This window comes from Solanum tuberosum, unplaced genomic scaffold (genome assembly GCF_000226075.1).
Source record: "Solanum tuberosum cultivar DM 1-3 516 R44 unplaced genomic scaffold, SolTub_3.0 scf00103, whole genome shotgun sequence".
Classification (NCBI taxonomy): Eukaryota; Viridiplantae; Streptophyta; class Magnoliopsida; order Solanales; family Solanaceae; genus Solanum; species Solanum tuberosum.
In genome coordinates, this window is record NW_006239027.1 from 1059828 (window position 1) to 1072162 (window position 12335).

General features: G+C 30.1%; 2 protein-coding genes across 2 annotated transcripts in view; both read right to left on the reverse strand.

Moving 5' to 3' along the window:
- Positions 1-2019, reverse strand: part of LOC102590313 (probable 6-phosphogluconolactonase 1) — a 4496-nt gene extending 2477 nt beyond the window's left edge. Inside the window, exons 1-3 of the mRNA XM_006348609.2 lie at positions 1949-2019; positions 735-941; positions 508-643 (exon numbers count right to left, since the gene is read on the reverse strand). Coding sequence (XP_006348671.1) covers positions 508-643; positions 735-907 — 309 coding nt within the window. The 5' untranslated portion in view covers positions 908-941; positions 1949-2019. The remainder of the gene's footprint in view (positions 1-507; positions 644-734; positions 942-1948) is intronic.
- A 9336-nt stretch (positions 2020-11355) lies between these two features.
- The window catches only part of LOC102590652 (uncharacterized), a 4127-nt gene continuing 3147 nt past the window's right edge, over positions 11356-12335 (reverse strand). The window contains exons 4-5 of the mRNA XM_006348610.2: positions 11855-11963; positions 11356-11754 (exon numbers count right to left, since the gene is read on the reverse strand). Of these exons, the coding sequence (XP_006348672.2) occupies positions 11452-11754; positions 11855-11963 (412 nt within the window). The 3' untranslated portion in view covers positions 11356-11451. The remainder of the gene's footprint in view (positions 11755-11854; positions 11964-12335) is intronic.

The window sequence follows — 12335 nt, forward strand, 5'->3', positions numbered from 1 at the left end:
CCCACCTATTCCTCCAGGCACCCCTTCAAAGAAAATTACCACTGCTAAGTCACAAATTACATGTGGATGGATGAACACAAGCAACAATGCAACATACATAAAAGATAATATCAACAAGTACATTTGACTGGTCTTTAGCATAAGGATTAAGCCAAAATTAGTTTTACAACAGCCTGGATGCCTCCCTTCATATTTGAGATGTCGCCATATACAGAGAGGAAACTATCTAATTCTTCCACCTCGACGTTGTATAATTCTGTATTATACAGCTGAAAGATAGTATCTTTATGATAAACTGAATCAACCGAAAAGAGGAAAACCTCATTAGAGGTTTATTTTAGAGAACACTTGACAAAAGTGCATGTTGTCATCAAGGATCATAACGCGAAATAGGGAGAGTCATCGTTACAACTAAGATTTGTATTAATAATCCCATTAATAGTGCATTAACATAAATATGACATGTAAATTAACAGTATGCAAGAAGATCATGTAAAAATTATCTACCTTGGACAAAAGTCCATCCTTAGCAAGCTTGTAATTACTGTCAGCATGATTTTTTGCCACCACACGTTCGTCCACCCAAAATATATACCACTTAGCCCAATCAACAGTTTTGCTATAAGGAGCTTCACACAGTTTTCTGCTTTCCATGGATTTTCAAACCAATTGACTACCTCATAGAGAAGGGAAACAAAAACATTTGAACAGGAAAATACAACACACTTACATACCCCATCAAACTGATGAGGGAGCCACCAGATAAAGCAATAGCAAATACCCCCCTCTCCTTCACAGAAGCCTCTGATAATTCTGCGATATAATCTGCCAAATCGGTGTTGAGTTCGTCCAAATACTCGTAAATCCTCACCTCTCTTCCATCTTTATTAGCCCCAGAAAGAGCCATCCTTATTTAGAGGATGTTAGATAACACTTCTCTACTGCACAAATCATAACATAGCAACTGAGAAAAGAAAGAAGTCTTAACAATTCCACAATGCTCATTTAGCATGAAACAAAACACAAATTCTACAAAGTTAAGGGGAAAAATTATGGCTTCCTTTTGGTTAAACAACAACAACAAAACAGTGAAATCTCACAGGTAAGGCCTAGGAAAGGTAGAATGTACGCAGTAGGTAGAGAGGTTGTTTAGACCCTCGACTCAAGGAAAAGCATATCAAAGCAGATCGAAAATCATGACAAAATACTATAGAAAGCATTATGAGAAAAAATAAAAATAAAGGAACAGTAACTACAACAAAAATGAGAATTCAACAGCAACTGCACTACATGTACTCCTTGAACATCACACAGTCAAAAAAAAAAACTGATCTTTGACATTTGCAAAAACCCCTTCCCCCAGCCCCCCACACCAAAAAAAAAGAACAAGCAAAACCAGTAGTCAAATTCTGAAATTAGAAACTCAATAATCAAGAACAAATGAGACTAACCAATTCAAACTCATAATTCAAGGTTCAGAAATCAAACAGACTAGTGCATGATCACTTCTTCTTTATAATTGGGGTAAGGGAAAAGGATTACAGAGTAGAGTAGAGAATCGAATCCTCGCCAACAAGGTAAAAGTTCAGACAGTCAACCAACTATGCTACTAAGATTTCCCAATGCATGATCACTTACACAAACATCAAAAGGGGGAAAAGGGGACAAAAAAAAAGAACTAAACTTGATCAACAACAAGATCAAAACTCCATATCATTAAATCAAGAACATGCACATGAATAAAATACTCAAACAAACAACACTAAACACAAAACCCCAAATCACAAAAATCATCATCCTCTTCCATTAACAATCTAGAATTTCAAAAAAACCACCAAGTAATCACCAAGAATGTCAAAACTAGAACCCCAAAAGGAAAAAACACAATCTTGGATTATTATTAACATACAATATAATATAGAGAAACATAAAAAAGAGGGGCTCTTACAAAGAAGAAAGAAAATAATGTGTTAGGCCAAAAAAAGGGGAAAAATTGAAGAGGTGAGAAGAAGAGAAGATGGGTATCAGCAATTTCTAAAACATATATAAAGACAACACATACAATAAAAATAAAAAACTAATCTTGAAACATCTTTTTTTTACTGAATACAACATGAATTTTGCTACCATGAATCCATCAGAAGTCTCGATTTTGAGCTCGTTATACGAATTTAAATTAATCAAATTTTAATATATATATAAAAAAAGGAAACTTTACCTGGTGGGATACCACTGATGGTGACAAAAATGTACACAAATTCTATTTTGTTTTGTTTCAATGGATAAAAATGAGAGAGAAAAAAGATGAATCATGTTCCTTACCTACTTTAAAAAAAAAAAACAGATACAAGAAAAAATAAACCATCTAATGTAAAACTTGTGTCAGGAAAAAAAATAAAATTCTAAGTAAAACAAAAACTTTTCCTAGATCTTCTGCTGTGTTTTTTCTTGCAGTTAAATAAATTCTTAGGTAATTAATTAAGTAATTAATCTTAAGCTAATTAAAACATTATTAACATCCTTGCTCTCTTGACATTTTTCACTCGAGGTTTGATATTTACCTTTTTGTTGCTTAATTAATTCGAATTCAAATGCTCCATGTTAAAGGTGATTTCATATCAATGTTCGAGTGGAAAACTTCTACTCATTCCATTGTAACTTTTGATGATATGTATATAAATCTATGAACACACATATATTTTAGCTGAATGTACTAATTCGTAACTAATATGGTGGAATAATTTAAAATTTCTCCATTTTTAATTAAAAAAGTTAGCATTTAAATTTTAACTTTCTAAGAAACAAGAAATTTCTTATAAAGAATACTTTTTTTAATGAATCTTATACCAGATATCGTGAATATCAAATATAAGATGATTATAGCAAAATAAAAAAATATTGCTTAACTATTTACTTTTTAAGGAAAAAAGAATTTTTTTGTGATTATCCTTTTGTGGGAGAGAAAAAATAATTCTTGATAGGAAACACTTGTTCAATTTGTAATTTGGCAAGTGTATGATTTAAATTTTAACTTTTTTTTAATCTTAGTTGGTGGGATTCTTTATATATTATTTTAATTTTATTTCTCATCTTAATTAACCTTATCTTTACTTTTTAATTATCTCTAATCTCTCCATCTTTAACTTTATCTTTTTCTTAAAAAATAAAATAAAATAAAAATAAAAATAAAATAAATTCAATCCAATTGGCTGTCTCCCTAAAACCAGCTATTTGTCTCTTTTTACTATATTAAGCCATCTGTATATGTTGTACTTTCTCTCCATTAAATATTTGTGGTCCCAATCAGTTCATAAAATTAAATAAATCTCACATGTAATGCTTGATTACTTAAGAAGTTAGATGATAATACAGATTATCATATTGTTAATCCAAATAAATAATAGGCTAATTGAGTTACAACACGTACCATTGAAGTATATCGTGGGATGAATCAAATCTTTCTTTATTTAGAACGATGAGTTTAAATGTTGATTATATAATTAACTTTTAAATTTAATCGTATACATATTTGATGGGATTTTCAAACACAAATAATCGGTTTGAGTTTAAAATATGATTTCAAGTAGAACCGTTGTCGAATTTCTACATTCGTAACTACCTTCGTGGAGAATGAGAATATAGATTAATCAAATTAGTTAACTTTGAATATATATACATACATATATAGATATAAAAGCATATTGGTTATCAAAAAGATTAGCTCATGGTGAATAATACATATTCTCTAGTTTAGTCAAAGATCAATGTAAATACAACTAAATGAACCATTAAATAATGTATATTAAACCAATCATGCACCTTTTTAGATAGTTAGCATGCTTTTCTATAATGGGGTTTTGAATATATCTCTTAGTCTCAATTATCTGGCATTGTTTAGATTTAACACAAGTTTTAAAAATAAAAGAAGACTTTTAAAACTTACAGTCTAAATAAATTTTTAATATTTATATGAACAAATCATAAATCATTCCACTAAGAATAAAAAGAAAAAATTAAGATTAAATTCTGACATTTTTTTTGAGACGTATTAACAAAAAAAGTGTGTCACATAAGTTATGACAGAGAAAATAATATAAAAATGTATATATGTCTACATCAAATTAATACACTTTATCATGATTAATCTATGAAATAAGATGGGAATGCACATTTATTAACTATAGTTAGCCTATACTCCTTCAACATCAAAATAATGAAAAGAGTAAAAAATAAAATGAAACATATACATAATGCCATTATTAATTTGATGTAACCAATTTACGATACAAGTAAATATTTATTATGTAAGAATCCACTTTGTTTTTTTTTTCTCTTGAATTATTCAATTTCCCTTAGAACCAAACTTCATGTCAACTTTTTTTTTATGCTCTAATATTAAAGAAATTATTTCAGCCATCATTTTCTTCTCTAACCTCCACCATCATTAAAAAGAAAAAAAATAAGAGTGAGAAATAATGAACACATTATCAAAAAAGTTTTTGGAATCTACAAGCAATCATATTTTTTCAAACAACAATGGAAAGATAGTATAAAGTTTTTTTCTCAACTAATTAGAAACCCCACAATATTACAAATCAACACTTCCTACCCCATTTCAAGAATCTTTTTTTTTTCTACTTTGATCACCGAAAAATAATCTATGTTCTATTAAAAACAGTCTTTTAATTTCATAAATATAGAAGTATGATCTGCAATTCTGAGTACATCTAATCCTCTTCAAATTTTAATTGTGAGATTATACTATGTTATTATTATTGTTGATCATTCATATATAATTTTTTTCTAAATTTAATTTGATCCACGAATATCTAAGGTAGAAAATGAAAAAGAAAGGATAAAATTAAATTTTTACACCTAAGTAATATAAAATGATGTTGAAACGACAGTTCAAAGTAAATCTTGATAAAGGATGACCTCAGCTCCACTTTGGGGCGGAGCTAGAAGTTAATATATGAGTTCGATCGAACTTAGTACGCAATAGTTTAATTTTTGTATATATTTATATTAAGAGCTTTGTGCATTGTCGGGTCTATTTCTGGAAGTGGCTCTTCAACGTGATTATTTTTTATTCCTAAGACTCAAATTCAAACTTTTTAATTAAGAATAGAAGAATCTCAACCATCACACCACAATTCATATCGGTTAAATTCTCAATTTTAAGAATCTAACATTATCAATCCTATAGATTTTTTATTTTTATTTTTGGTTGGATGGGGCCTTTGGATTGTTTACTTCATTTGGAAAACAAAACATGAGACATGAACAAAATCTTTAGGCTTGTGATATGTTTCCTATTTGATTCTAAACATTGACAAGAAAATAATTGAACTTATACCATACACCTCATTATCATTATCTATTAATTTCATATCTCTATTGCATAATTCTATCAACAAATAATTATGAAACCCTTAAATTATAGGAATATTTTTAAAATATTTTTTCCCTTTAGTTGTCCCATTTACAAGTTTTCTACTATGACATCATTGTGAAGAAATTTTGTGTTCTTTAATGTCAACCTTTTGCTCAATTGATTTTGAACCATCAATTACTAGGAGTGAGAATAACCTAATTAATATTATTTTGGAAATTTTCTAGTGGTCCATATTTAAATTACTAGAACTTTAGGTATCACTTTCCATTTATTTATTAGTTAATGAAAAGGAAAAAAAAAATACATTAGTTGATGGTTGACATATATTTGGCATTAAAAATGATTGAAATATATTTATTTGAAAATTTTAAATATGATAAATCAGTTAGAAATATATATTTTCTTTGTCTTTTTTTTTTTTTAAAAAACAAATTCTTTTTGAACCAATAATAATTCAAGAAGATGATATGTTGTTTCCAAAATATAATTTGACTACTGATAAGGATGATGAAATCTCAAGTAAGACAATAAGAATAGTTTGAAAAAAAAGAACCATTGATAGTGGTAGTTTGAACCAAGTTGCAAAACATAAATATAATCAAGATAAGGCAAATTTTCTGATGAAAAAATCATTAACTTTTTGATATATTAAATATAATTAATTTGGCATTTAAAATTTGTACTTACTGTTTGCAACAAATTTTAAACATATGAAAAATAAATTAACCACACAAATAAATTATGAAAAAACATAAATATTTTATTGATAATAGTGCGGGTACAATTCTGTTCCCCCTTTGATTCTTCTCTCATATGATGTATCCATGATTCAAGGGTCATTAGTCGTGTATTTCTCAAACTAGAATGATTTAGATTTGACCTCTATATAAATATTATATGATTTTGCGAAATATTTGAGATGTCTTTTCAAGGGAATATAAGACCCTTTATATAGGCATAAGCTAGAGATTAGGGTTATAGTAACCTCCAAGAATTCTAACGGGAATCAAATACATCTTGTAGACTCCCAACTAGAATTGAACACGTCTTTAAGAGTCCCACAAATTTTCAATGTCTACAAATATCCCCTGCTTCAAGGCTTGTCGGAGTGTAGACTTGATGAAACTCAAAGACGAGGCTTGAAGTACTAATTATTCTTCCACATTTGCAGCTTCAGATTTGTAAATTTGATTTATGAGAGAAGAGATGAAGGGCAAATTTGGTCTCACTGGCATGCCAATTTGTTTGCAACAAATTTTAAACATATGGAAAATAAATCAACCACACAAATAAAATCTGAAGAAACATGAATATTTTATTGATATTAGTGCGGGTACAATTTTGTTCCTCCCTTGATTCTTCCCTCATATGATTTATCCATGATTCAAGAGCAGTTAGTGGCGTATTTCTCATACTAGGATGATTTTGATTTGACTTCTATATAAATATTACATGAATTTGCTAAATATTTGAGATGCCTTTTCAAGGAAATATAGTACCCTTTATATAGACATAAGCTAGGGGTTAGGGTTAGAGTAGCTTCCAAGAATTCTAACGGGAATCAAATACATCTTGTAGAATCCCAACTAGAATTGAACACGTCTTTAAGAGTCCCACAAATCTTCAATGTCTACACTAATAGAAATTAAAATCCTTACCGATATTAACATTACTTATCCTTTGTTGCAACAAAGAACAAGTCATTACTACTATTTAGAGACGAATACATAATTTAAAATTTATAGATTATAGATATATAATCATTTCTGCTTATAAAATTAGATAAAATGATATTGGTTAATTTTATAATGGATTCACCCCTACATATAGTGATTTTTGAACTTGAATTTGGGAACTCAATCAATTGTAGGGGTCCATAAAAGGCCCCTTTTAATAGTTTTTTCCCCCTTATAAATTAGGCAAATATTCTTGTCTTCTTTTAGATCTTATCCATTCTAATCCATAATTGTCCTTTTCATTTCATTTATGGAACTATTGAGAATCCAAAGCTTATTAGTCGGACTAATTTAGATTTGTTTTCATAAATTCTTTATTTTTATAAATCGAGTTTGATATTGAGGTCAATTATTAAATTTCAAGAGATCCTAACTATTGTATTGTTTAGTCTCTAGTCAAAAACCTCCTAGTCTTTGTATCAAAGAGTGACATTTTTTATTTTTGTTGGTATTAATATTCAAAAATATTAATCTGATCAGTGTTTTAAAAAACTCTATTGGGACTCGCCTCGGGGCTCGCCCTAGGGCAAGGCTCTAGCAAAACGCTCTGAGACTCAAGTGTGGGGCTTAGTTCTATAAGACTTACGCCCTAAGCGCCCGATTGTACTCCCTAAGCACGCCCAACGCCCAACGCTCGAGGCTCGCCTAACAGAACTTACACAATTTATGTGTTAAAATCTTTAGTTAACATTGTTAACCCTCATAATTCTTGAATAATTGAATGATACTTAATAATTTTTAATCTATAGAGATAAGAAGATTGCGAATAACTCAAGTAACAAGTTTTAGTATCGCATCTTTCCTATATGGTAACACTGTGAAAGTAATTATATATTACGCAATATTTCTTTTAAAAATACGTCGTGAAATTTTACTTTTTCACTTATCATTGGTCTTCATGGTTTTGTCATATATCTCAAAATTATTATATTTTATTTAGCTATTTAAAAGTAATTTTATTTTTATTCATGATGGAGTGATGTTTTTATTATAATACTAGTAAGGTTATTAATTATTTTCTTTTAGGGGGTAAATCGTATAGTATGATAAAAAAAATATTTTGAGAAATAATGATTCTTTTATTATTATAAAGTTAAGATATTAGATTATTTATACTTGTATAATCATGTTAAGAACTTTTTATTTCTATTAGTTTATTTAATCATATTTGTAATTATTTCAAATTATTGATTTATTTTTATAATTTTGTGTTATTATATTATTATACTATATTATAAATTAAAAATTTAAAGATCCATAGGGCTTATGCCCCACATCTCGAGGCTTACGCCTCTCCCTATACTAAGTAAAACGCCTCGCCTCACGCCCCCGCCTTTTAAAACACTGAATCGAACTAATTCAGATTTATTACCTGTGAAGCTTATAACTAGAAAATGCTCCTTATCAAGAGTTTTTTCATTTCAAAAACTCGAACTTGAAACTTCTTAATTTAAATTAAAAGTAAGAGTAGTGGAAACATAATCATTCCATGACACCCTTAATTCAATATATGTTTGATTTATTTTTCTATTTTATCATCAACATGCTGCTAGCATAGTCGATGCAATTTCATGTTTTAATGTATTTATCTCAGTTAGGATAAGCCACAACCTTTTTATCCATTTTGTTTTTCTTTTTACACAATATTCACGTTTAATTATTGTGATTTTTTAAAAAATTTTATTTGATGTTCGGTATTTGTACTGGAAGCTTAACTGAATTTGCTTGATGCATTATAAGGTTCATTTCTGAGAGCAATACTCATAGTATAATTATTTTTCGATGTTTAATATGAGACATTTAATTAATCATTTCATAACAACTTATATTGGTAAAAATAATAAATGAAGAAATAATTGAATTAGAATGGTGGACAAGTCCAAGAAATAGGTACTGGTGGTTGAGCATTTTTGAGTTATTTTGGATCAAATACGGCTCAACAATCAAAATTATGTGGTCCATCTAATAAGTTTTATTTGTCTACCTTGTATATATATATATATAATAATAATAATAATATTGTGAGGTTATACGTACGCCACTCCCAACTAATTACGGAAGGTTTTCGTAATTTTTTTTTTTATAAAAAAATCGATCGAAAGCCATATTATTAAAATATTCATGGGATATCACAAACGAAAAACTAAGAAAATCGCTTAAGTCCTGTAAAATGGTGGAGCTTCACATATTGCTATCCTAACTCCCTACAGAGGGTTCCGTAAAAGTTTTGTAAAAAATCGTCTAAAAGCCATATCAACAAAATATTCACGGGCAAACACATTGGTTTCACGCCAAAATATTCATGGGCTAACACACACGAAAAATTAAGAAAATCACCTAATTCCTGTAAATTGAACCCTAAATGCCCAAGATTGACTCTAAAAATGGTGAGACTGTACATATTGTTCCCCCAACTTCCTACGGAGGGTTCCTTAATGGTTTTGCAAAGAATTTGTCCAAAAGTCATATCACCAAAATATTCATGGATTAACACATATGAAGAACTTAGAAAATCACCTAATTCCTGTAAATTGACCCCTAAATGCCCAAAATGGATTCTAAAAATGGTGAGACTGTACGTACTTTCTCCCCAACTTCCTACAGACGGTCCCGTAATGATTTCTCAATAAAATTGTTCGAAAGTCATATCACCAAAATAATCATGGGCTAACACAAAAATTTGAGAAAATCATCTAATTTCTGTAAATTGGCCCCTAAATGCCCAAAATGAACTCTAAAAATGGGGAAACTGTACGTAATGTTCCTCCAACTCCCTATGGAGGGTACGTAATGGTTTCACAAAGAATTTGTTCGGAAGCCACAAAAATATTCATTGGCTAACGTACACGAAAAACTGCGAAAATCGCCTAATTCCTATAAATTGACCTTTAAATGTCCAAAATGGATTCTAAAAATGGTGTTAGCCCATGAATATTTTGGTGGTATGGCTTCTAATTGATATTTTTGTAAACTTTTACGGAACCCTCCATAGGTAGTTGGGGGAGCGGTGCGTACAATCTCACTATATTTTACGACATATTTTGGCATTTAGGGGCTGATTTACAAGAATATGCAATTTTCTCAGTTTTTCGCGTTTGTTGGCACATAAATATTTTGGTGATATAACTTCATCCTTAATCATCGGATTCGAGTACTGAATATTGAAAAATTGAATAATTACGACTCAAACACTTTAGTCAGCCAGTTTATAAAACATATATACAACATAAGATACACATACTATACATACTTATACATAACATATACACTTATTCAATCATATTAGTAAACTAGCTGACCAAATGTTATATATCTGTAATTTTTCCTCGGAAATAATGATAGGAGAATGAATTCAGATTAGTCGATACCCCAACTAAAAAATAAAAAAAAAATGTCCTAAGAAGAATTGAGATAACTTTATTTTTTTGTTTTTTCTCTTTAAATTTGAGTGATAGGGTTGGGTAGCTAATAAAGGACTAAAGGAGTGGTCAATTAGTGAAGGAAAAGGAGGTCTATTTTCATTTGAAAATATTGAGAATAAATAATTTGTTGTACGCAGACCTTACCTCGATTCGTATGTAGGTAGAGTGATTGTTTCTGATAGAAACAGAGAGACGTTTGGTCTCAACATATCATCCATGGGCACAAATTTAGCATTGGACCCAATACAACATTCTAATTGGGCTAATATTGTAGATGGTGCATTATGGAAGATTTTGCACATAGGATCATTCAATCAATGCCATTGTTTATATTTTGACCTCATCAAAAAAAGTTTTGTAAAAATAGCCTCCTCACAAGAAAATTGTAAGCACACTCATGGTGGTTTCCAAGACGACTTACGGTGATTCGTCATAATTTTTAAGCAAAAATTCCGATGATCGACATGATTTCTTACTTGATATTGACCAAGACTTGCCTTAAAATCAAGTTATAGAGCAATGGAATGAGAAAAGATGAAAAGAAGATGGAGGAGAAATTCTAGTGGAAGACCTTTTCCAAAAGAAGAGATACAAATATATAATAAGATTCATATAGCTAAGTGGTCAAAAGTAAGGCAGTGTACAATAGACTTTTGTGGTAACCCTTCACCAAATCCCACACATAACGAGAGTTTAGTGCAACGGAGTGCCATTCTTATATAGCTAACCTCAAAAACTTATTTGAGATTGACGCATAGTTAGTTAAAAATTTGTGACAAATAATTCTTTAGAAGCTTCAATATCATAAAAAATTTATGTCAAAATCTTTAAGTGTGTATAAAGTAACAACATAGGTCTATACATCAGTACCTTGAGTCCTACAACAATGAGACAGAATTCAGTAATTGAGGTACAAGGTTACCTTCTTAACCATTGCATAAGGCAGTTTTAACCTCCAATCTTTCTGTTTACGGCTTAGCGGCCTTCCTTTGGATGTTGGATCTCTATTCTCCTTCACATCCACCAACTTCCAGATACAGCTTCCTGATTCTGCATCGATTGATTCCATGAAGAATATTCCACTCTTTTCAACCTTTCTAGAGTTCATTTCTTCTATATAGCTAACTCTCATAGGCCTATCCTTGAAGCGGGATAAGTCGTCTGGTACTTTTATTAGCCGCTCAGCACCAGGAGACGATACCTTAACATCACAGGAAATAGAGAGCGTTTGCTTCAAAAAGTTAGAAATCGTTTCTGTGTTTATAACAACAGAGAGAATACAACATTGTTTCTATAGTTACCTCAATGGCCAGATCCTCAGGAATTTTCCCTAGTGCACCAGCTTCGTCTAACCTTTTCTTGTATTGGCGGCTAAATTCTTCCATTTCATCCATACTTGGACAGCCAAAACTAATGTAAAGAATATGTCACACTACCTCACAGTAAACAGGATATCAAAACAACACGCTTACTAGAACCAAGTGAAAATTGCTAACAAGATATGAACTCCAATTTCAGTTCATTAGAGATTGTTTAACTTGACCAGAAATCATGGTTAAAAGAGAAAAAGGAGGACAGAGGAAAAGTCTTGGTAGGCAAATGTTTACATATCTAAGTATAGCTGACTATATACATGACCTATAAATACCTCTAGTTAAGAGGTCTAGTCCAGTTTTTTTTTTTTTTTTTTTTTTTTTTTTTTGCAAAGGTTTTATGAATTGTGTTAAATGATATATTTTATTTGTAGGATTAAATTGGTGGAAAAATGAAGAAGTTTGGAGC